General features: G+C 56.9%; 3 protein-coding genes across 3 annotated transcripts in view; 2 read left to right on the forward strand and 1 right to left on the reverse strand.

The window, feature by feature from the left end:
• The window catches only part of LSM7 (LSM7 homolog, U6 small nuclear RNA and mRNA degradation associated), a 154262-nt gene that overhangs the window by 111614 nt on the left and 18918 nt on the right, over window positions 1–23730 (forward strand). The window lies entirely within an intron of this gene.
• On the forward strand, window positions 2186–3946 carry TIMM13 (translocase of inner mitochondrial membrane 13). The gene is made up of 3 exons (XM_062618683.1): window positions 2186–2389; window positions 3104–3172; window positions 3267–3946. Exons 1-3 carry the CDS (start codon window positions 2249–2251, stop codon window positions 3363–3365), a joined length of 309 nt encoding a protein of 102 aa, XP_062474667.1. The 5' UTR covers window positions 2186–2248; the 3' UTR covers window positions 3366–3946.
• TMPRSS9 (transmembrane serine protease 9) lies at window positions 4697–22733 on the reverse strand. The gene is made up of 19 exons (XM_062618644.1): window positions 22596–22733; window positions 16159–16310; window positions 15160–15287; window positions 14911–14978; window positions 14391–14569; window positions 13381–13422; window positions 12717–12888; window positions 12314–12588; window positions 12056–12192; window positions 11460–11778; window positions 10882–11053; window positions 9556–9827; window positions 8494–8630; window positions 7677–8022; window positions 7472–7588; window positions 6796–6967; window positions 6178–6443; window positions 5576–5712; window positions 4697–5126 (listed from the first exon to the last, which is right to left on the reverse strand). The coding sequence occupies exons 2-19, from the start codon at window positions 16280–16282 to the stop codon at window positions 4965–4967; spliced, it is 3225 nt and encodes a 1074-aa protein (XP_062474628.1). The 5' UTR covers window positions 16283–16310; window positions 22596–22733; the 3' UTR covers window positions 4697–4964.

The raw sequence follows: 23730 nt of genomic DNA on the forward strand, positions 1-23730 counted from the left end.
GACCTGTAATGTCAAAGCCAGACGGGCTTGTCTGCAGCTTGCATGGGTCATGACAGTTGTATTGCAGCGTGAAGCAGACTGTACTGTGAAAGGAGATCACGTTTATCCTAGAGCAACAGGACACCTCATGGTCAGTTCAGGGATTTTACTGGGGTTTTTTATACACCCTCTTTTCTTTTTATGCTTCTCCTGTATAAAGGCCCTTTAACTGCAACCTGAACAGAGGATATAGGAGAAGCTTGTAGAAGACCTCTCTACACCCCAGAACATTTGAGAACATTTGGTGTGAAAGGTTTTGATGCTGTGTGTTTTCTCTCTCCTGTAGCCATGTCCTCACTATTAAGCCATTCTATCCCTTCTGTTTGTATCTTCCTTTGAAAGTCTTATCTCTAAACAAAGGCATATCCATATTTGATACTGGATTTCATTGCCATGTTGGGTCCAAGCCCCGTGTGTGCAGGAAACAAAGCCTTGTTGTAAACCAGTGAGTGGAAGGTGAGATGACGATTGCATTTGGTTCAAAGCATTGTTTTTTAGACAAATTCTGTTGGAGAGTTTCTTTTCTCCCTTACAATGGCCTGGGAAACAGAATTTTATTTGCCCTTCAATATGCTTCGCTTTAAACCAATTTAAAATAATTTAAAAGTGGTGATTTTTTTATACAAGACCATATTTACATGCAATTATTATTTGTAAACGTAATGCCTTTCTTGAAATGCTAAGGTCTAGAGAGAGAAAAGGATGCTTAATATTCAAAGACTCGGAAACAATGAATGGACTTGGAGTTCAGTTTGAACTTCCAAAACGGGTTTGAACTTCCAAACTTCCTGCTTTGTTCATAATGACTATTCCATGTTGATCCAAGGTAGATGTAATTGTGTATTCCAGAATCACTACACTAAAATTGAGAAGCAGTAAGCTATTTGAAACGAGTTTAAGCCAAAACGCTACCCATCTGGGCACAAACTACAGTTCAACAGTGATGCCTTGTGACTTGAATTGCGATTTATTGCTTTTTATTCTTTTTCCACGTTTTTAAACACAATCTCTGTTTAGATGGCTGTTGTTCTAGGTCACTGCTGGGCTTCACTGGCTTCTGGATCAGCTGCTGCAGAAGAGTGTTTGGAAGGTTCAAGTTGTTAAAAGGAGGAGTTGTGAAAATGGGTGCAGATTGAATTACAACAGGATTAACATGTTCATGTGGAATTTATGAAAGCTACGGAATGATCTAGACTTTATCATTTCAGAGTGGTTGTTTTATTTTTTTTCTTTTTTAGAATATGCATGCCAAAAGTCTTGTCTTTTTCCAATGATTTGTAATATACATTTTATGACTGGAACCTTTTTGTACAACACACTCAAATAAATGTTTTGCATTTTATTGGCTTCCTTCTTTCATTCAATCCACGCAAAGCCCATATTGGCTGTGAGCAGCAGGGCAGGGAGGGGCTGAGAGAGCTGGGCTGGGGCAGCCTGGAGAAGAGAAGGTTTCTGAAGGGGAGACCTGAGAGCAGCTCCAGTGCCTAAAGGGGCTGCAGGAAACCTGGAGAGGGGCTTGGGACAAGGGATGTAGGGACAGGCCAAGGGGAATGGCTTGAACCTGCCAGAGGGGAGACTGAGATGAGCTCTGAGGCAGAAGCTCTTCCCTGTGAGGGTGCTGAGGCGCTGGCACAGGGTGCCCAGAGAAGCTGTGGCTGCCCCATCCCTGGCAGTGTTCAAGGCCAGGTTGGACACAGGGGCTTGGAGCAAGCTGCTCCAGTGGAAGGTGTTGGGGTTGGAGCTGGAGGAGCTTTAAGATCCCTTCCAACCCACCCCGTTCCATGCCCTGGGCAATGGGCAGGGGCGCTGCACGGTGCAGGGATGGACAACGTGCTTCACACTGGGCTCCAGCTGGTGAAGATGAGCGCGGTCCTGGCTCATCCTCCCGCGCACCCATCTCCTCCCTCACACCCCATTTACTCCGTGGCCGCGTTGATGCCATTTTGCTTCTACCAAGTCCCTCCGCGTTCTCACGCCGTGGGGTCAGCGCTGCCCGCAGCCTGTCCCGGTCCGAGCCCCGAGCGCTCCCCGTTCCCAGCCCCGCGGCCCCGTTTCCAGCCTCAGGACCTCACCTCCGGTACCGGAGCTTCCCCCGGAGCCGCTTCACCCGCGCCGGGCTCGGCGGAGGGAGACCGGAGCGGCCGCGGTGCAGGGCGGGAGCCGTAGTCCCTCCGCGCCGCCATTTCGGCGGCAGCGTGCGGCCCGCGCCATGGAGGGCGGCTTCGGCTCCGACTTCGGCTCCGACTTCAGCTCCGGGGCTGGCGGCGGGGGGGGGAAGCTGGACCCGGGGCTCATCATGGAGCAGGTGAAGGTGCAAATCGCCGTGGCCAACGCTCAGGAGCTCTTGCAGGTCAGGACGGGGGTTTTGGGGGGCTCGGTCCCGGCCCTGCTCTGTGCCGGGCACGGGGGGTGTCCCCTGGGGCCCGGGGGTTGGGGGGGCCCGGCCCTGGTGCAGTGCGAGGAGGGAGAACGCGATCGCGGTCGGTGCTGCCGGCGCCATCCGGTTGGGCTCGGCCGGGGCCATCGGTCCCTCTCCCGGTTCTCCCCCAGGCCCCCGGCCCCCGGCCCGGTTCTTCCCCCGGCCCCGTCCCGGCCCCTCTCCCGGTTCTCCCCCCGGCCCCTCTCCCGGTTCTTGTCCCGGTTCTTCCCCCGGCCCCGTCCCGGTTCTCGTCCCGGCCCCTCTCCCGGTTCTTGTCCCGGCCCCCGGCCCGGTTCTTCCCCCGGCCCCTTTCCCGGTTCTTCCCCCCGGCCCCTCTCCCGGTGCTTCCCCCGGCCCGGTTCTTCCCCCGGCCCCTTTCCCGGTTCTTGTCCCGGTTCTCGTCCCGGTTCAACCCCCGGCCCCTCTCCCGGTTCTGCCCCCGGCCCCTGTCCCGGTTCTTGTCCCGGTTCTTCCCCCGGCCCTGTCCCGGTTCTCCCCCCCCGGCCCCTCTCCCGGTTCTCCCCCCGGCCCCTCTCCCGGTTCTTCTCCTGGCCCCTCTCCCGGTTCTTCCCCTGGCCCCATCCCGGTTCTTCTCCTGGCCTGTCTCCCGGTTCTGCCCCGGCCCCTCACGCCGTCTCTCCGCAGCGCATGACGGACAAGTGCTTTCGGAAGTGCATCGGGAAGCCCGGCGGAGCCCTGGACAACTCGGAGCAGGTGAGCGCGATGGTGGCCGAGGTGGTGGGGGGAAGGAAGCGGGAGCCGCGGGGCCGAGCCCGGGGGCAGGCGCTGAGAGCCCCGTGCCCCGCAGAAGTGCATCGCCATGTGCATGGACCGGTACATGGACGCCTGGAACACGGTTTCCCGAGCCTACAACTCTCGGCTGCAGCGGGAGAGAGCCAACATGTGAGGAGCCGCAGCGCCTGCAGCAGGGAAGGACCCATGTGGGCACGGGACGAGCGGCCAGGCTGGGGGGGTGCAATCCTGCTGCCTTTCCAGCGCCGACCATGGCAGAGCAATAAACCCTCCCTGAGCCTTCTGCATCCACTGGCTTTTGTTAGCAACCAACCCCAGGAGCGAGGGACTTTTCCAGCCTCGAGAGCCACCGTGAGCTGCTTGGTTCCAGACTGGCCGTGGAGCAGCAGATAAATCCCTGCTGGAAGGGCTGCGAGAGGCAAGGAGCATCCTATGGACAAGGAGCACCAAGCCCTTGCCCTGGAAGCGAGCATGGACCCAGCCACCACACGGTTAACCCAGGCCCTTCCCATCAGCTGCCACGCTTGGCTCTTTCTTCCCTTGTATTTTGATAGCAGGTTGGGGGCTCACTTTTGGGCTCGTAGGCTTTGAATCAGCTCAAGCAGTGTGTTGGGGAGCGGGGGTGTTTGCAGCACAGCCTTGCCCCTACTTGTACAAGCACAGCTGGGGATGGGAAGGGTTGGGAAATCCTTGGGTTGAGTTCATTCTACAATAAAACGTGTTGTGTGGCTGTGATGGTTTGAAACCTCTGGTTTGCCTCTGGCAAAGAAGGTTCTGTCTTGGAGCCTGCCTCTTAAGTAAAGCTCTTAGGTTTCTGAGGGAGAAGTGCTTCTGCAGCAGGATGTGGGTCAGTGTGGTTGGCGGCTTCTATGAAGGGACTAAAGTGTTCTCACACAAGGTGAACCGTTAGGGGATAACTGGGTATTTGGATTAATTGAAACTGGAGTTGCCCATCCAGTGGATGTGCTTTCCAGCCAGGTTTGCTTAGAGGCCTTGTTACTTTTCTTCCTGGCTGCATGAGTTTCATGGTAGTGCCCGTACAGCAGTCCTGTTTCACTGATCAGAGCATCCCACGGTGTTGGAGCCATGGGTTTGAACCCATCTTGAGCTAAGCGGTGCCTGGAAGCCAGGGCTGCCACCTTGCTGGTGTTCTAGCTGGGGAAGTGGTGGATTTGGGGTGGGAAAGAAGAAACCTCTTGCTCTACCTAGATGCAGAGTTTAAGTGCTAAAGATTAGGAAGGGGGTTGGGATAGAAGCTGTTGTTCAGTTTTGGTGGTTGGATCTATGAGGAGATGTAGAAGTTACATGGAGATGTAGCAGCCTTCCGGTACCTAAAAGGGGCCTAGAAGAAAGCTGGAAAGGGGCTTTGGACATAGGCCTGTAGGGACAGGCCAAGGGGAACGGCTTTAACCTGCCAGAGGGGAGACTGAGATGAGCTCTGAGGCAGAAGACGTTTCAGTCACCCCTCCCACTAGAAAGGCCACGTTTTAATGCATGGGATATTTGGCCAGGTCTTAAGATGGACAGGCCTCCTTTATTTATAGAAAACGTCTAGATTTGTACCTTTCTATGCAAAGCACTTATCACATGCCCTGGTGACACGGTCGCTGTGGGTCACACAACCCTGGCATTTGCTTGGCCATCATCCCTCCTTTGCAGCAACAGAACAAGTGTACAGTAGCTGAGGGGTTAGTGCATCCTCTGACAATGACTCTTTGCCTTTGTCTTCTTCCCTGAGTGGTGAAACGCAGCTTCAGAGCTTGAGGTTCTGCGCAATCCAGCCCTGCACAGCCGTGACTTTGGTGTAGACCCCAGGGAAGTAGGGCCTGGCACAGCCATAGCCCCAGCTGGTGATTCCTGCTAGAAACCACTTCCCTGAGGGTTCTTTACAAGCCAGGGGCCCGCCCGCGTCGCCCTGCAGGAAGAGGAAAAGGACCTGGATCAAGCCAAGGCTGCAGCCCAGCCCTCCCCATCTGAGGCATTCCTCCTCCTTGGGACATAGGAGAGTTTGCTGTCCTGTCCCCCACCTCCCCCGGAGCCTGCTTCCAAGCTGGAGGGCTCCTCAGTGATGTGCTTGCGTGAGGTTAGGGTTTGGAACGTGGAAGAGTGTTGGGAGGCGCAAAGAAGGCCATGAAGCAGGCTCCACGGTGTTCCCGTGGTCTCCTGCTTGGCATTACCTCCGTGCCTCATTCCCTGCCCTGTCCTAGGCTGATGGCACAGGCAGAATGAGGGACCTGGGTGACTGCAAGCGCCAGTGGGGATGGATGGACAGAGAGCTGAGCTGGGAGAGGCAGGGCACGGCTCTCCTCGGGGAATGCAGCCTGGGATCGGACTTTGCTCTGTGTTTGCTGTGCTCACACTCACTGAGCAGCTGTCGACGGAGCCCTGCGGGAAGCCAGCACACAGCATCCTGCTGCTGATCTGCACCGGGTAGAACTTCTTGCAGGCCTGGTCTCCAATCACGTTCACTGCTGCTTTCTGCAGGTGCTTTGCCATGAGACCTGGAGGGGGCAAGCCGAGCCCTTAGCTTGGTGCAGAGCGGGTGAGGAGGATGTGGAGATGGGGCTCTGCAGCCCTGCTTGCTTGCCAAGGGGAGAGACCTAAGAGGGGAAGTGAATTGGGCCTCATCCTTCCCGGCAGAGCAAGCACTGGAAGGTCCCTTGGGGTTGCAGTTTGTCAGGCAGCTCATTGACCAGATAGAAATGGTACCGGGGTGGTTCTTGTGCTGCAGGAGCCGCCGTGGCAGGGATGGGGAGCACTGTGGCTGGGATGCAGAAAGCTTGGGAAGGCTGCAGGAGGGCAGAGGTGTAACCAGATGGAGGAGTACAATGCACGTGGGGGGGAAATCGGGGTGACACCAAGGTTGGTAGCCCTTGGTGGGGGAGTGCTTGGGCCACTGGAGGGGGAATGGGGATGTTTGAGCTCACAGGGTGGCAGGGATGTGAGGGAACCTCCTCAACCAGTACCTCCTTCCGTCGTGGAGCCCCAGCCTGTGATGAAGCATCTGGCTCCTTCGTGGAAGACGTGGGAAGTGTGTGGGAGGCAGATGGGTCTGATGGTGGTGCTGAACCCGACGGGCGCGCTCAGCTCCAGCAGGGCCACGTCGTAGTCCAGGCTGTAGACGTTGTAGAAGGGGTGCTTGTAGATACGGAATATTTTCTCCGTCTTGCCATCAGCGCCGTTCAGGAGGGGGGTTCCTAGAAAGGCCACCCACATTTTGGGGTCACTGTAACTGCGGAAAGACAGCAAACCTGGCTGTTAGGAGCATGGCCTCACAAGGAGGGCTGTTCCTCCACTTGTGGGGCTGGGCTGTGCTGTCCAAGGCCAGGTTGGACACAGGGGCTTGGAGCAAGCTGCTCTAGTGGAAGGTGTCCCTGCCCATGGCAGGGGTTGGAGCTGGGTGAGCTTTAAGGTCCCTTCCAACCCAAACCACTCTGTGGGTTTCCGGTTCCTTCCTCTTCACACTTAACCCACAGGGGCACATCTGCAATAGTGCGTGCTCCCAGTGGGGCGCAGCATCGCAGCCACGGTGCTGGAGGCAAGGAACGGGGAGGGCAGCAGGGGTTATGGGATCTTGGACTTACATATCGAAGCAGTGGGCTGCAGAGAGCAGCCACCGGTCGGCAATGAGCACAGCCCCACACTTGTGCTCCTTCCGCCGCAGCCAGAGGCTCACTTGCCAGGGCCATTCTCCTCGCGCCGCGGTGCTGCCGCCCACGATCTTGCTGAAGGCCAGAGCAGTTGTGGAGCCGCAATCTGGGGCAGAGGAAGAGGCGCTATGGCTTTAAACACCAGGCAGTGAAGGGGATAGCTGCCCTCCTTCCATTCCCCGTGCCATGGGGCAGCCTCTGGGGGAGACATCCATAGGGCGCCCATGTGAGGGAAGGCTTGGCAGACATGGTGTGGTTTGGGAACTCCTACTTGGTGTCACAAGGACCAGTCCTGGGGATGACAGGGCATCTTCTGGACTGCCACACTGAGCAAAGAGGTCTTGCCAGCTTGTCCTTACTGGCTGGAAGACCTGAGTGCTGGGGAGTGGGTCTGATGGTTCTAACAGAGGGGAAGATGCCACATTCTCTGGCATCGAATTTGATCTCTGCTCATCCATCTTCATCTCTTTATAGGCTCTGGCAGAGCAAGAAGGGGCTGGGGCAGGAACCCAGCATAAAACATGGGGCCCAAGACCCGTGTGAAGCTGGGGAGTTGCAGTGGGGAGCTGGGCAGTGTAAAATGAGGCTGGGCAGCAGGTGTGGTGCTCACCGCAGTTGCGCTCATCGAAGCCGTTGCTGCAGTCCACGATGCCATCGCATTCAGGGTTTTCTTTTCCAATACAGACCTTGCTGGAGCACTTGAAGGTGAGACTGGTGCAAGGCACCACTGGAAGGCAATAACCCAGACCCTGCTCAGTTACCCGCTGTGCTGGGGCTGGAGGTCTCATCCCAGCATGGCAATGAATCAGGTTTACCTGGGGTTTGGGTGGGCTCGGCAGCCTCACTGGTTTCCAGCGCTGGGGAGGTTTCTTTCATGCTTGTGGTTGTCCTCATCCCCAGCGTGGTTCTGTTGTCTGGACCTGCAGGTGCTGGGCTGGGCTGGTGGGTGAGAATGGCTGCAGGAGCTGAACTGGAAGGGCTGCCTGGGCCAGGACTGGGTGACGGTGAGATGGTGCCCAGGATCCAGTCCTGGAGCTTGGTGACTCTGGAGTACACCCCGGGTTTCATAGCCTGGGCGCAGCCAATGCCCCAGCTCACGATGCCAGCCAGGTAAAACGTTCCTGGGGTCACCTCACAGGCCAAGGGGCCTCCTGAATCGCCCTGGGGAAGAAGAAGCAAGGCGATGGCTGCTCAGCCTCATCTCCCCAGTACAGGTCTACGTGGGAGCTGCTGCCCAGCCGCACCGGGAGGACTTGGCTACCTCCCCTTTCTCTAGCCCTGCAGGTCTGCAGCGTGGGTGCGATGGATGTGGCGTCGGTGGCTGCACGGATACAAGTGACATCGGTAGCTCCTGACAGCACCTTTCCACCCGGGCAGGATGGCCACCACCAGCTACCACTGCCTCGCAGCCACAGGGGATGTTCTGCATCCAGCCTGGCCCCACTGCACAGTGAGAGGTTGTTGCTCAACTTGAGGGGGCTTTATTTATTCCTCGAAAGCTCCAAGGCCGTGGGCTGGGGTCTCTGAGCTAAGGGACGTGTGGATTACACCCAAGGACGTGCTGAGGCTGGGAGTTAGCCCAGCTTTCTGGACCCAGCCGTGGAAGAGTAGAGACAAATCCCAGCCTCTTACCTGGCACGAGTCTACCTTCCCCTCCAGGAAGCCAGCACAGATCATTCGGTCAGTGAGGGAGAAGTTGTAGAGGAAGTCACAGGTTTTCTGGTCTATGATGCTCACAGAGGCTCTCTGCAGGACCTCAGGATTGGTGGCTGCATGGAAACCACAGCATTAATGAGTGGAGCAGAGGGAAGAGGGAACTCATGGAAAACAATCCCTAAGCCCATCAGCTACATCAATCCTACATCAGCTCTCCGCACTCATAGAATAGTTAGGGTTGGAAAGGACCTTAAGATCATCCAGTTCCAACCCCCCTGCCATGGCCAGGGACACCTCACACTAAACCATCTCACCCAAGGCTCTGTCCAACCTGGCCTTGAACACTGCCAGGGATGGAGCATTCACAACCTCCCTGGGCAACCCAGTCCAGTGCCTCACCACCCTCACAGGAAAGAATTTACTCCTTAGATCCAAGCCAAACTTCCCCTGTTTAAGTTTGAACCCGTTACCCCTTGTCCTGTCACTACAGTCCCTAATGAAGAGTCCCTCCCCAGCATCCTGATGCTCCTGGCTTCCCAGCTTGCGGTGGCACCAGGATGCACTTTCCTACCTGTGCAAAGGATACTGCACATAGGCAGCACGTTTCTATTGTCTCGACAGCTGGTGGGCTCCTGGTTAGCTGTTGGAGGGAGAGTTGGGTTTCTTTGGTAGCTCACGTGCTAAACCCTCCTCCTACAATGGGATCTTTGCTTTTCTGACTACTTGGAGCATCTTTGCAACCGAGTGTGGGTGCTGAGGAGGGCACAGGGTCCTGGTAGAGCTACAGCAGGGCTCTGAGCCTGTGCCCCGCTCTTGTTTAACTGCTGAGAGGAGCCCAGCCTGGTCCCTGCCACGCTGCTCTCTCTTGTTTTCTTTGCTGCTGGCTCCCACATAACTATGGGTTAAGGCAGTGCTCTGTGGGCCCTTATCCTTGTGTCCCTGTTCCCCTGGCCCGGGTGGCCTCTGCACTGCCCAGGCTTTGCTGCCGAGGCTGTCACTGCTCCGAAGTGGATGGGCTGGTGATGGACCCCTGCTCACCGTTCCCTTCTTGGAGGCTACCCCATCCAGAAATGACGCACTGCTGGCCAGCAGCGAAGTCCTGCGCAGCGAGCGGGAGGCACAGGGGCTGGATGTGTTTGCTGAAGACAAGAGGCCTTGCCAGCTCCAGGACAGCCACATCGAAGTCCAGCAGGAGAGGGTTGAAGAGGGGGTGCGGGATCACTCTCGAGACGTTGACTTTCACCGCGCCTCCATCTGTTCCGTTGAGCGATGTTGTCCCCACGTGGGCTTCGATCTCTTCTGCGCTTGTCCTGCAAACATGGAACTCTAAGCATGCAAACACACACACACGTAGGAATTCTGACACTGAAACTGCAGAGAGCTCCCAATGATCAGCGTTTGAGACCTCACCTGGCAAAGCAGAGCTTGGCTCACAGAACAGCCCTGCTAAGCCAGGCCTGAAGAGCTGCTCCCGGTGCCGCACGCATTGGATGGCTCCTGAAGAGCAGGCGAACGCTCAGTATTCCCCACACACTTTGTGCCTTTTGGAATTGTATGGTCCCTGTTGTCTCCTTCCCCAAGTCCAGGCTGCTCTACTTCGTCATGCTTGTTGTGGATGCTGCACCCACCTCATCCCTGTGCCTTGCGTTAGCCTTTTCCCAGTGTTATCCCAGTGCTGCATGAGATGTTCGGGAAGCGGGTATGTGCTGGGTTACCAGCAATGTACTGGTGCCCTCAGTTGTTCCTGTAATGATTTCCAGCATCCCCTTGCTCTCCGATTGCCACTGCCCACAGAACTTGTTCCCATGGCAATACCCACAGTATTTCTGACCTCTTGTTTGGAATGGTAAAGCTGATGGAGACCCACAGTCACCAAAAGCACTGCTTTCCTGTTATGTGCGTCACTTCACACTTGCCAGCCTTGCTTTTCCCTTGCTGCTTTATTGCCAGGCTATTTAAAGCATAAGATCATCTCGAAACACTTCATAGCTTGTCCCGCACCTTTTGTGCCTTCAGACAAGCATTATCCTCTTGCTACACCTTTCTTTGTCCAGGCTATCAATTTGGGCTCTTGCTCTGCAGGATTGAACTGACCATCTCCCCTCTACTCCATATATAACAGCCACTTGTGAAGGTTCTCTTGAGGAAACTTGTTCTTGTGGCACCTTTCCACCCATTAGCTGTGCAGTTCTTGCTCCCTGCCCGGGCTCCTTTAACCTTTCTCTGCCTCATCCCAATCCCTTTCCCTATGGATCTCTGGCTACAACCACTCCAGTGGGTGTTCTTGGTTTGCCCCAGTGGTGGGTTTGGCTCCGTGGCCGTGGGTGGGTGAGCTGGAGCAGCAGTGCAGGGATGGGCTCTTACTCATTGAAGCAGTGAGCTGCTGAGAGCAGCCAACGGTCCCCGATTACACTGGCTCCACAGAAGTGCCTCGAGTCCTCCTTGAGGCTGACTTGCCAGGGCACCTCTCCTCTGGAAGCATCGGCTCCTCCGACAATCTTGATGGGTTTCGAGAAGCCCGGTCGCTGCCCGCACTCTGAACACAAGGCAAAGCAATGACGTGAGTGCTCCTGGCAGGAGGCAATGAGGAAGGAGGCTTTTGGTCTCTCAAAGCAGTTAAGTCCGAGCAGGGACAGGGCAGCCCAAGCTGATCGTGGCAGTGCCTGCGGGTGGTTGTGCACAGCCATAGAGTCATGGAATCCCAGCCTGGGTTGGGTTGAAGGGACCTTAAAGCTCCTCCAGCTCCAACCCCTTCCACTGGAGCAGCTTGCTCCAACCCCTGTGTCCAACCTGGCCTTGAACACTGCCAGGGATGGGGCAGCCACAGCTTCTCTGGGCACCCTGTGCCAGCGCCTCAGCACCCTCACAGGGAAGAGCTGAGCTCAGCAGAGGAACAATCCTGACCTTCGGAGCTGTACCTGCCCCAGGCTGGGTGCTCGTACCTTGTGCTCCTGGTGCAGTCACCGCCTTGCTGGCGGCTGGGGCTGGTGAAGAGGTGGGGATGGCTCTGCCTGGGGTGGAGTTGAGCTCTTTGGGGTTGACTGCGTTACTGTTGGTGCTGGAGTGGGTTAAGGGGAGGGTGCGGCCGATGGAGGTGGGGAACTCGGAGATAGCATCCAAGATCCAGTCTCTGAGCTTGGTGACACGGGTGTACACCCCGGGCCGCCTGGCTTCGGCGCATCCAATGCCCCAGCTCACGATTCCCGCCAGGAAGAACTTGCCAGATGGTTCTTGGCAAACCAGGGGCCCACCAGAGTCACCCTGCAAGAGAAGCCAGAGGGTGAGCTCTTCCTGGGGATGCTGGGTACCCCTGCGTGCCCCAGCTCACCTCTGCTTATTCCCTCCAACCCACCGGTGCTGAAGCATCACCTGTGCTGGCCTTTGGCTATCAAGCCTTGAGCCCTTGAGATGCCACAACACAAGGATAAAACCTAGGGTAACCACTTCTGGCAGATCCTGCTCCTTGAAGTGCTACTTGGTGCGTACTGGGAGGGAAAAGACTCTTGTGGGGTCTCTGGCTTCCCCGGGCAAAGCGTACCTGGCAGGAGTCTATTTTGCCCTCCAGGTAGCCAGCACACAGCATCCTGTCGGTGAGGGCATGGCTGTAGAGGCTGGAGCACAGTGTCTGGTCCAGCAGCTCCACCGTTGCTTTCTGCAGGTATTCAGGCTTCACCACTACAGGAGAAGGATGCGACCATGAGCTCAGGGCAGGGAGACCCTGTCCCGGCCCAGCACCATGGCCCCGAGTCCCCCTTCCCTGGTGCCTCTTGCCCTGCTCCCACCCCACTTTGCTCACAGAAATCCTCCTTGAGGTAGCCCCAGCCAGAGATCAGGCACTTCTTGCTGGTGGGGAAGTGGTGCCCGGCATCGGGCAGGCACACGGGCTGGATGTACTTGGTGAAGCTCACGGGTCTCTTCAGCTCCAGCACGGCCACGTCGTAGTCGGCCGTGTCTGTGTTGTAGGAGGGGTGCGGGATGATCCGTGCGATGCCCATCTTCACCGCGCCGCCGTCCGAGCCTCTGAGCGACGTGGTCCCCGTGTAAGCTGCCCACATGGCTGGGTCCTGAAACCTGCCAGAGGGGGACAGGCAGGGCCACTGAGCCTGCCCCGCCGGGACAGCGGCTCCCCACGGGGCACGGAAACGGGGGTGCAGCAGGAGCTGGGGGCCAGCAGCAGCCTTGGGGGTGCTGGAGCTTACTCAGTGAAGCAGTGGGCAGCGGACACCAGCCACTTCTCCGTGAGGATGGCGGCGCCGCAGAAGTGCTCGTTGTTCTCTCGCAGGCTCACTTGCCACGGGAACTCCCCTCTGGATGCCGCCGAGCCCCCCACTATCCTGCCGGGGGTCTGCATGGCCGGGCGGCGCCCGCAGTCTGCAAGGGATGGGGAGAGCCCGGGCCTTGGGATGCTGCACCCGGCAAAGCGCCCTCGGGACCAAGGGGGAAAACAGCTTCACCCCTTCCACTGGAGCAGCTTGCTCCAAGCCCCTGTGTCCAACCTGCCCTTGAACACTGCCAGGGATGGGGCAGCCACAGCTTCTCTGGGCACCCTGTGCCAGCGCCTCAGCACCCTCACAGGGAAGAGCTTCTGCCTAAGAGCTCATCTCAGTCTCCCCTCTGGCAGGTTCAAGCCATTCCCCTTGGCCTGTCCCTACATCCCTTGTCCCAAGCCCCTCTCCAGGTTTCCTGCAGCCCCTTCAGGCACTGGAGCTGCTCTCAGGTCTCCCCTTCAGGAGCCTTCTCTTCTCCAGGCTGCACAGGATGGGGCACAAACCCCGGCTGTACCCGCAGCCAGGCAGCAGGAGCAGGCGGGAGCTGCGGCTGCAGAGCTCAACCAAGACAACGGCTCCTGCTGCTGGCTCTTACCTGATCTCAGTCCGGGTCTGCGGGGAGAAACCTCACTGGGACCTGTGACAACGTGGAAGGAACGGGGCTGAGCGAGGGATGGGGCTGAGCAAGGGAGGGATGGGGCTGAGGGAGGGATGGGGCTCCCTGAGGGTATCCCAGGAGCTCTGTGCTCTCAAGGACTCCGCTGCTCCCAGGCTTTGCTTCATCTCCTCCTGCCTTGCAATGGCTTCCCCTGCCCCACCGCCAGCGCTGAGCCCCTGGCCCCGTTCCCTTCCCCAGCTCCCTGCAGCCCTCAAGGCTCTGGGATGACCCCAGGTTTGGGGAGAGCTTCCCAAGGAGCAGGCTCCGAAGCTGACCCCGAGCAGGGACGATGCCTAAAGCAGGGCGCTACCCCTGCCCCGTCCACGTGGGCTGCACAAGGGTCCCAAGTGGGGCATCCGCTCCCTCGTTGTGGGGAGCACAGAGGAGCCCACAGTTTTCCAGGGTTAAACCCGCTGGAGCTGCAGTCCTGTGGCCATGGTGGTGAACTCCGCTCACCGAAGGGAAGGAGTTTCCATTCAGGTGGCTCCAGAGAACAACTCAAATATGAGAAGCATCCACCTGAGCAGGAATGCTTGCTGCAGCTCCGAGGGCTGCCCACGCCTGGTACAGACAAGCCAGCAATCAGCCTCCTGCAGCTCCAGCTTTTATCCCTCGGGCTCTTTCCAGGCGCCAAAGAAAAGCCAAAGCAGCTGCAATTTGTGCTGCAGGCGCCCAAAGCTGCTCTTGCAGGACCAGGTTCGTGTTGGAAGGGGACCTAGGGACTGCCCACAGCTACCGAGACCCAGGCTTGATTCTGGTGCTGTGCTGTGAGGCTGGGGGCACCTGGGGGACAGGCAGAGCATCTTCTGTGGGACTGCTTGGGTGCCTCCATCTCTAACAGTGCTGCTGGGCAGCAGCCTCAGCCTCAGCTGCACATCCAGGGCTGAAGCCCCGAGTGCCTGAGCCGTGGTTGTGCCCTCGGGGCTGGCGCCTTGCTCTGCCCCTACCTGTGAGGGAAGCCGAGGAGATGGTCCCGTAGGCATCCAGGGAGAGCCCCTGCTTGTGCAGGGCCGCCGCCAGCCCCCGCCGCAGGGCTTCCTCCTCCACCGTGGAGCTCAGGGGATGCGAATCCTGGGGAGCGAAGCGGAGGCGGAATCGGACGATCACGGACGAGGAGTTCCCGTTCCTGCGGGGAGAATCAACGGGGACGTTGGCTCCGGGGCCAGGACAGGGGGCAGGGAACGCGGGGGGGAGTAAAACTGGTTCTGAGTAAGTCAAGGTGTGAGCTTCCCCGGGTTGGAGCGGTCCCTTGCAGTGTTTCCTATGGCCCAAAGCTCAGCTTTGGTTGGACAAAGCTGTTTTCCTCTGCCTCTCTGACTGCCTTTCCCATTGCTGGGAGCCTGGAAAACCCAGCCTTGCCCAAGAAGCAGCTTAAATCTGTGCTGGGTTTGGACAAGGATGCGGATGCGAGCTCACCTTTGGGGTGGACAAGGAGCTGCCGGCCTGCAGGGAGCTGCCCCCACTCACCTGTAGCCCAGAATGGTGCAACCGGTGCACATCCAGTCCAAGCGGGACTCCTGGAAACTGGACAGGAACTGCAAAGCAAAGAGCGATGCGCCCGTAGTCACCGGGCACAGGAGCCCCGGATGGCGCCCGGAGGGGTCCAGGCAGCCCAAGCGGTGCCTGCGTCTGGCCCATGCGGAACCCCTTTTCCCGAGGCTGGGAAGCTGGGTCCTGGGGAGCCAGACCCGTCCTTCCCAAGCCGCAGGAACTCACCAGCCTCTCTAGGGCAGGCGTCAGCACCCGGTAGTATTCCGAGCTCTCCGTCTGCAGGCTGCTGTTGAAGGCGATGCCGCCCAGCTCCACCGTGTGCTCGAAGCTGGTCTCTCCCGCAGGATGCCAGGCTAAGGGGATGGAAGAGGGCTCGTAAGGCACAAAGCACCCGTGGGGCTGTGGGGCCACGGTGGGACCCGGCTTTCCTCACTGCCTGCTTCGCAGCAGGGCTCTCATCGTGTGAGGAGCTCCACTTTGAGGAGCTTGAATGTCCCTGACCCCCGCTGCCTGCTTTGGGGGTGCCCCACGGCTGCGCTGGGCTCCCCTGCAATAGGAGAACCTGGCAAAGAGCTCCTTGGAGCTTGAAAATGGTGGATTCTGCTCAAGCCTGGGACAAAAGTTTGTGCCCCATCGCTGGCAGTGCTCAAGGCCAGGTTGGACACAGGGGCTGGGAGCAAGCTGCTCCAGTGGAAGGGGTCCCTGCCCGTGCTTGGAACTGGATGAGCTTTAAGGTCCCTTCCAACCATTCCATGATTCTCTGATTCTACAAAAGGTTCCTCCAGGGAGGCGCAGGGACAGGAAATGTGGGAGTCACCGGGGCAGGTTAGAGGATAGAACCATGGAATGATTTAGCTTGGGTAAGACCTTTAAAGTCTTAACGTAACCCAGCACTGCCAAGTCCACCACTACCCCACGTCCCCAAGCACCATGTCGTTAAATACAGGTGGGAAGTGGTGTCAAACTAAAGCCTGGGTAGACAACGTCCACATCCTCACCCCCGGAGTCATCCTGGCATAGAAGGAGTCCAGGTCAGTGAAGCAGGAGGGGAATAGAGCAGAACTGTCACGCAGCACTGAGGATAAAGTGCCATCTGTGGGGAGCTGGCTGCATTTTGGCCTCAGCAGAAGGCGTTGGGGCTCTGTGCTGGGAGGGCTGAGCTGTGCAGGCCGTTGAGGCTCTGGAGCCTAGAAGCTGGAAGAATGAATGGGGCTGCACACTCACCCAGCAGGATCCCCAGGTACAGGGCTGTGACGCTGCCCACCACGGCAGCAGCAATGGTTCCCTTCCAGCAGCTCGCCCTCAGTACCCTCCTCTGGGCTCCCAGCTCCGGCTTCACCTGGTCCATGCTCTCTGAGCAGCTCTACAAGTGGCCCCTGTGATCAAAAAGAGAAGGAAAAGGACAAGGGGTAACGGGTTCAAACTGAAACAGGGGAAGTTTGGCTTGGATGTAAGGAGGAAATTCTTTCCTGTGAGGGTGCTGAGGCACTGGAATGGGTTGCCCAGGGAGGTTGTGAATGCTCCATCCCTGGCAGCGTTCAAGGCCAGGTTGGACAGAGCCTTGGGTGAGATGGTTTAGTGTGAGGTGTCCCTGGCCATGGCAGAGGGATTGGAACTGGATGATCTTAAGGTCCTTTCCAACCCAACCCATTCTATGGTTCTATGATTCTAAGTCCGGGACGAAACATGACAGCCGTGGTCACCCCAGGAGCTCCAACCAGTGCGTTAGCACAAAAGGTCAAAGGATGGACGCACACCGCATCCCCTCTGGGACGTGAACACATCACCCGTGGTGGTCCACCTCTGAGCACGGCCACATACACTGTGGGTGCAAACCAGCCTGATGCCTCCATCCCCGTGCTTTGCACAGGCACTTTTGGTGGCACAAGCTCTGGGTGAGTGCTGAACCAGGGTCCTGGCATCACTGGGCTCCAGCCAGGCCTCAAATGACATGACTGGGCTGCAGTCACATCCTTGAACATGAAACTGCAGTCTGGATAGAGAGCTGTGGGGGGAGACCTGTCTGGACTAGGGCCAGTGAATGTACCAAAGGCAACTGGGATGGAAAACCTCTAGAATCCTTGTCTGCTTCTACTGGATCATTCCAACTTGGCTACTGAAATCCTGGCCCTAGGCTGCCTATATTCCCATGGTATAACATCCTGTACACACAGTGCTTAGCTCTGCTGCCAGTGCATAGTTGTATGGAGCAATCAACGTTGCTTGACTTACAGCTCTGCTGCTGTCGTGGTGAGCAGCTCCTCCTCCCCCGTGGTCAGCACCGGTGCTCCCAGTATCTTGCTCCAAGTGGTACAAACAACCTGCAGAGGAATCAAAGTCCCTTCACGTGACCTTTCCTGCTTCCTGAGATCAGCTCAATGGCCTCTGCTATACTTGGTTCACTGTGTCAGTGCTTTTCATGTACTGATGGGATCCAGGAGTCCTCGGGATCCCAAAAGTGCCCAAAATAGGGCACTTCTCTTGGCTTTCTGTCTGCACTCTTGCAGCAACGTGAGCCTGTGGTAGGCCTTCTTTTGCGTGTCATCAACTGGCTATCGATAGCAATGAAGGAGCCTGGGCTATCCTGTATCCACAGTCAGTCCATCACGTTCATGTCATGTTAGTCACTCAGCTTCTCCTTCCTCAGTCCCAAGGTCTGTCCTGCTGCTGGACATCTCATCTCATCCCATCTCATCTGCACTGCCCACTTGAGAAGATGCTGAGGTGTTGGGCTGCAGCAGCCGATGTGATGCTGTCAACCAGGCTGTCCCCAGCAAACCGGGAAGCCGCGGAGGAGCAACCTTTTCTCATGTAAATGCATCAAGCCTTGAAAGAGAAAGAGGGAGGAAAAGAACCCAGGCCGCAGGAAGCAGCAGAGCTCTTTCGGGAGAGCTTTTCAGTGGCTTCCAAGAGGCGTCAGCAGCTCTTTAAACTGAAGCTTCTAGATAAGAGATGTGAAAAGGTCACTTCTTTGTGAGCAGCAGACAGGGGGAAGGGGGGGAGGAAGGGACAGGCTGCCCAAGATGCCTCTTTTTGTGCTAACAGATCTCCAAACTCTCTTTTCCTGGCACTTGGGCTTTCCCTAACAGCATCTCCATTTGGCTGTTCAGCTCTGCCCCAGAGCAGATGGGCAGGAAACATCCTTCTCCTGTGGTCCTTGAGACCCCAATACCCGCAGCTGAGTGACCCCTCCTCCAGGCTCCCAATGGGGTTTGGGGTCACTCTTGCAGGATGGAAGCTCAAAACTCTCATCCAGATGTGCTGACCGGTGGAACCGTGGCCTTCCTACCTATGGGCTTTCAAGGTGGAACGACCACATCTGAGGATGAATTAAGGTCACAGACGCAACGGGCCAAGGCTGGCTGTTATTTTGACAGTGCAAGTTAGATTGAACTCGGCTTGGCTGCATATAAAAAGCCATATTACAATAAAAGGTACTTGGGAGCCTGGAAAGAAGGCTGTATTATTGATTGCACTGATATTTAACTGGAAAAAACAGCACATTTAGAGACACAGAAGCCTCCTGCTTCCCCAAACGATCTAAACCTGTCTTCTTTGCTCCTCCTTTTAGCATCCAAAGAGTTCATTTTCCTTCTGTGTGAGTGGGGTTAGAAAAGACACCAACAGAAAACCCACCTTGCAAGAGCAAAATAGAGACTGGAGCTTTTCCAGTGACAGAAGACAAGGGCCCTCTCTAAATCCATCCTGGAGATGGGATTCCAGGAGCTACAGACGCTGAGGAACGTCACTGCATGAAACCGCATGGGTGAAAAGGGGATTTAGCTGCTGGGGGCAGGCATTGAGAGAGGAGCAGGAGTTTCCAGTGGGGAATTTTGACAAGAAAAAGCACATCTGTGTATTTCTGCCCGATTATCAATTGTGAGTGGCTATAAAACGTGGTGCCCCTGACACTGGGGACACCAGCAGCCTAACAGAGTCCTTCCACTCCTGTCTCGGTGGGGTTTCTTCTCAGTGCTCCTCTTTAGCAGAGGAGGCAATGGAAAACGTCAACTGTCCCATGAGAATCACCATCTCCAGCGGTCCCTAAGGCTCCTCGGAGGTCCCCAGGAGGTGGGCACCATCTCTGCTCTCCTGCTTCTTGGCAGCCCAGGGCTCGTGTTCACCACAGGAGTCTGGGTTTGGCTCCAGGGCAGCCTGGGGCTGTTCCATAGGATTGCCTTGGAAGCTCTGTGCTCGTTCTCAACTGGTGCAGACAGGGACATCACAAACGCCCGTTTACCCTCCTTCTAAGTAGCCAAACTGTCACTAACAGCCGCTCCTCTCATCAAGGAGCACAAGAAAGTAGCACTTGTGTCGTGCGTGCACTCCTGGAGCAGGTCAGGAGCGCATCGTGGGCAGGAGCAATGCGGGACAAGGATCCAGCCTCTTCTCTTGCACTACTTGGGGTTTCCCTTCTGCTCTTGTCCAGCTTCTGTCCCTGCTCTGCCAGCCCCTAGCAGCAGCCCCCCAGCACGAGGACACGAACCAAGCCCCTTTGGTGAGCAAAGGCACAGAGACAGAAGCAGAGGAAGGAAACGGTGGTACCCATGTCCCAAAAGTCAGCTTCACTGATGTACAATGAAAGGGAGCAAACCCTCCTATGGCGGAGTTCAGGCTGCTCCAGAGCCTTTGTGCTGCGTTTCTCCATTCTAGCATTATGGGGTGGTTTTCTCCAGTGCTATGGCTACAAAGGGCATCCGAAACGCTGCATGTGGATAACCAAGAGTCAGGAGGACATTGGCTTGATCCCACAGTAAGATGCTGCTGTGGCAGGGTTTGCGTTGCTCAGCACAGCGACTGCTGAGCCTTCAGACACCAGGGCTGTAAAACTGGTCTCGTGGTCTAAGGTCCTGCCTGGAAGTCCCCCCCCAGACAGAGCCCTTGCAAAACGGTGCCGTTGGTATGGGAAATATGTGACTTGCTCGGGGCAAGGACGATCTGCAGCAGATCAGGCAGCAAAGAGCATCTGGTCAAAGGTGGGTGAAGGACTTCATCAGCGAGATAAGAGCGGAGGGGCTGAGCAGGAGCGGAATCGCGCTGCTCCAGGAGGGTAAAGCCCGGGATGAAAGAGGAGCCTCACTTGGTGCATTCCCTGTTCCAAACCCCATCTGTGCCACCAAAGCGTGAGCTTGGGCACAACAGAGGAGGTCACTTGTGGCAAGTGAAAGCAGAAGCAGGACCAGAGGAGATGAAGAGATGCTGTGTGCAGTTTGCTGGCACAGCCGGGGAGTGAGGACAAAGAAGCCCAAACCCCTCATTTAAAATGAGGGCAAACCTTGTGATGTTCTAGTTACCCCCTGAGGGTGCAAAGAGGTGTCAGCGTGGAGAGACCAAACCCCTGTGCAGCCGGCCAGTAGGACACAAGAGGAGAGGCCAGAGCTGCTCAGCATCACACCAGCTGGACCAGGTGGTGATTCCATAGGCATCCACATCACCAGTGCGACGCAGACAAGCCAGGTTTGGCTAAGGCGGCCTTTTTGTTCCATGTGGCACGAGCATCTCCTGCCACCCAGCTGGTTCCTGGAGCCACCCAACACCCTTTTGCTTTAACCCATTTCCAGCTCCCGGAACAGGAGGTGCAGAGCGGTGCATGCCCCCCATCTCTGGAGGTTGCTGCTCAGTGGGGTTGTGCTGCATTTCAAAGGCTGTGACCTCCTTCCAAGCAGAAAGAAACCCTCTCACCTAAGAGGCTGCAGAGCCCGGGCTGGGGACACCTCTTCTCTATTGAGCAAAGCTCCCCCCAGCACTGTCAGCCTGTTCTGGGTGCAGTGATGACCTGAGTGGGTGCCTGCTCGCTGGCCTCCCTCTTTGGAGGTGCAGCGGGTTCAGCTCTAGCCCTGCTCACACCAGGCCCATGGCACTGTGCGGGCCTTGTTTATTGTCCCTCTTGGACTTCCAGTGTCTCTCGATTTACAAGTAAGAAGATCCCGTCCCTGCCTGCCAGCTCTGCCCTCGCAGCTGGGACATGATAGGCGGCCGAGCTCCCCTCTGCTTCCATTCGCACCGGCAGCACAAGCTCAGCATCATTTCCACCTTGGAGACGCTCAGCCCCGGGCTCTCCCTTTGGTAACAGGGAACCAGGCAGATTTGTACCTGCAATTGCTTTCTAAAGCCATGGATCACTAAAATCAGCAAAATAAAAGCTGTCTTCTTCCCCCCCCCCCCCCCAAGCCATGCTGGCCCAAAAGCTCTGTATGGATGATAGTAAATACAGAATACACATGGGGAGTATCCTGTGAGCAAGGAAGCGCCACTTCTGTCCAGTTACTTTTCACAACAGAAGCACTTTATCATTTGATCCTTTCCAGCTCACGAATGGCCAAGAAAAACTCACATCCTTAACTCCTGGCGTCTCCTTTACAGATAACCACCCTTCTCCCTTGGACACTGCACCTGGCCCAGTGCAAAGGCTGTTGGAGACGTGTAGGTCCTGATGGAGCTGGTGGAGGCACCGAGACCGGGGGTTCTTGGAAGAACAGGGGCTGCAGTAGATGCCTTTGTCTTGCAGATAACCGCTCTCCTTCTGACCAGCGTCCACACATCAGAAGCAATGTGTGGAGTACCCAGCTTCAGCCGCTGTTACAGCTTGACAGGCATTGATGTGCATGGGCACAAACCCCCTCCATGCTGCCCTGAAAGCAGCCGCCTGCAACGCCTGCTCTCCCTCAAAGGAGGGGTCACAGAGAGAAACCAGGCAGTGATACAAGATCTCAGCCACTGCCAGCCCCTGAGTCACTGATTTCAGAGGGAAACGCAGAAGGAAACCCTGCAGGTCCCTATGTGGGGTAGCACCGTCTGCTGAAGGCAGCTGCTGTGCCCGTGTCCCCAAGCACAGGCTGCAGAACGCTGCGCACACGATGCTCCAACCCTGCGCTGCGCTGCTTGTTCCCTTCACCCAGCAGGATACAGGGCAATATGCCTGAGCTCCATAGGGCAGCCTCGTGGCTGGAAGACATGGCATTGCTCAAGGGCAGGTTGGACAGGGCTTGGAGCTTTCTGCTCTAGTGGAAGGTGTCCGGGCCGTTGTAGGGACTTGAAACTAGATTGTCCCATCCTGGGAACGCTCAAGGCCAGGCTGGATGTGGTTCTGAGCAACCTCATCCAGTTGAAGGTGACCTTTGAAGGTCCTTTCCTTCCACCACAAACTATTCTATGGGTTCCCTAATCTTTTAGGTCCCTTCCAGCCCAAACCAGTCTGTGATTCTGATTCTCTGGTTTAGCCGTGAGTGACTAAAGAAGGAAGCGCCGAAGTTATTTGTGCCTCTTAGCTTAAATAAAAGGGTTGATGCAATTAAACCTATTAAACCCTATTAGCAATAAATTCAGACAGAAGCCGCTTCCTTGGACTTAGAGCCAACAAAGCAAGAGGAATTTCCCCAAGCAGGATGGGGCGGGGGGGGGGGGGGAATATTCAAGTGGGGAGGAGCAATTCCAAATTGGCACTGGCCTGGAAATGTCCAAGTGCGGGTGCAGGGATGGGGATGGGACAGGACAGGAGGGATGCGGCTCTGCCTGCGCTGGACCAGGGGGCGAGAAGCACCCCGGGATGGGGGCAATGGCCGGGGTAGGGGCAGGTTTCACGCTTTCTCTTCCCCCCCTTGCCCAGAGCCCGGCCGCTCGAAGGAACCCGGAGGGGCTGTGAGGAGGGAGCAGGAACTCACCCGCTTCGCTCTTCCCGCTGCCACCAAGGTGCTTCTTCCCTGGAAACCTCCCCCGGAGCGGCGCCTCCCGGCTCCCTCCCCCGGTGACCAGAGACGAGGGTGGGAGGCACACGGGGATTTTGCATACGGAGCTTAAAGGCACAGCAGGAGCCCTGAGGAGCTCGCCTGTTGCCTCGCTGGGTTTCGGGATGCCCCCGCTCCTGCTCCTCCCAAGCCTGCGGCGGGGTCTGCAGCTCCCGTTCACTTGGGCGGCGAAACCGGTGGCTCCCATCAGCAGCACTGAACGTACCCGGCCCCAGGGTCAGCCCCAACGGGGTAAAACCGGTGAAGGGGGGCACGTCAAAACCCCCCCTCACTGCCTCAGGCACATCGACAGCACTCCCAGCCCACGCTCTATTGATCACGTTGGGCTGGAAGGGACCTTAAAGCTCACCCGGCTCCCAACACCTTGCTCCAAGCCCCATCCAACCTGCCTTTAATCACTGGCAATCAAAATCAAGGGGCAGCTGCGGCCACCCTGGCCATCGCGGGTTTGCTCTACACACCATTACAGCATCCAGACACAACAAACAGTGCACTAAAGCAATGTCATCCCCGAAATTCCACAGAACAAGCGGGGAAACGTAGTGATGCACCAGAAGGTACACGTGTGGATCAGGCTGGTCCGGGAGCTCTCCATCATCTGCCCAGGTGAGACCATGAAATGATTTGAGACAATGACTTAACTTGAAAGCAGGAGCTGACTGAAGAGCTTCCCAAGAAAGCATGTGAGGAATTGGTGCAGGAATTTCAGTGTGCCCTGAAGGCAAGCTTCAGGCATCACCTCTGCGATTCCCGTGCTTAATGGAGCCATCGGGATGGACGGCATCCTCCTTCCACAGACTCCTCAAGGGGCTTCTTGCTGCAAGGCTGAGGAATTTGTACAGGGATGAGATGCTTGGAAGCAGTGGACACAAAGTGCTGCTGCACATACAGAAGTGGTCACGCAGGACACATCTTCAGTGAGCACATCAGACGGGAGGTGCTTTCAGAGTCACTAAGATAATCCCTAGGGATGCATCATGCACGCGTGGTACAACCATGGGCCAAGTTCCTCAGAAGGGCAGTGTCCTGGGTTCAGCAGTAGCAGTCATTT

The sequence above is a fragment of the Pezoporus occidentalis genome, unplaced genomic scaffold (assembly GCF_034315485.1).
Source record: "Pezoporus occidentalis ecotype Australia unplaced genomic scaffold, CSIRO_AGI_Poc_V1 ctg202, whole genome shotgun sequence".
Taxonomy (NCBI): Eukaryota; Metazoa; Chordata; class Aves; order Psittaciformes; family Psittacidae; genus Pezoporus; species Pezoporus occidentalis.

Bases quoted from the DNA above. Each gene is read 5' to 3' on its own strand.
- TIMM13 (XM_062618683.1), top strand. From the start codon at position 2,249: ATGGAGGGCGGCTTCGGCTCCGACTTCGGCTCCGACTTCAGCTCCGGG. The intron at 2,390-3,103 runs GTCAGGACGGGG...GTCTCTCCGCAG, and splicing joins ACGCTCAGGAGCTCTTGCAG to CGCATGACGGACAAGTGCTT. The intron at 3,173-3,266 runs GTGAGCGCGATG...CGTGCCCCGCAG, and splicing joins CCCTGGACAACTCGGAGCAG to AAGTGCATCGCCATGTGCAT.
- TMPRSS9 (XM_062618644.1), bottom strand. From the start codon at position 16,282: ATGGACCAGGTGAAGCCGGAGCTGGGAGCCCAGAGGAGGGTACTGAGG. The intron at 12,589-12,716 runs GTAAGCTCCAGC...CCCCTCTGGCAG, and splicing joins GCTGCCCACTGCTTCACTGA to GTTTCAGGACCCAGCCATGT. The intron at 6,968-7,471 runs GTGAGCACCACA...CCTCTGCCCCAG, and splicing joins CTTCGATGAGCGCAACTGCG to ATTGCGGCTCCACAACTGCT.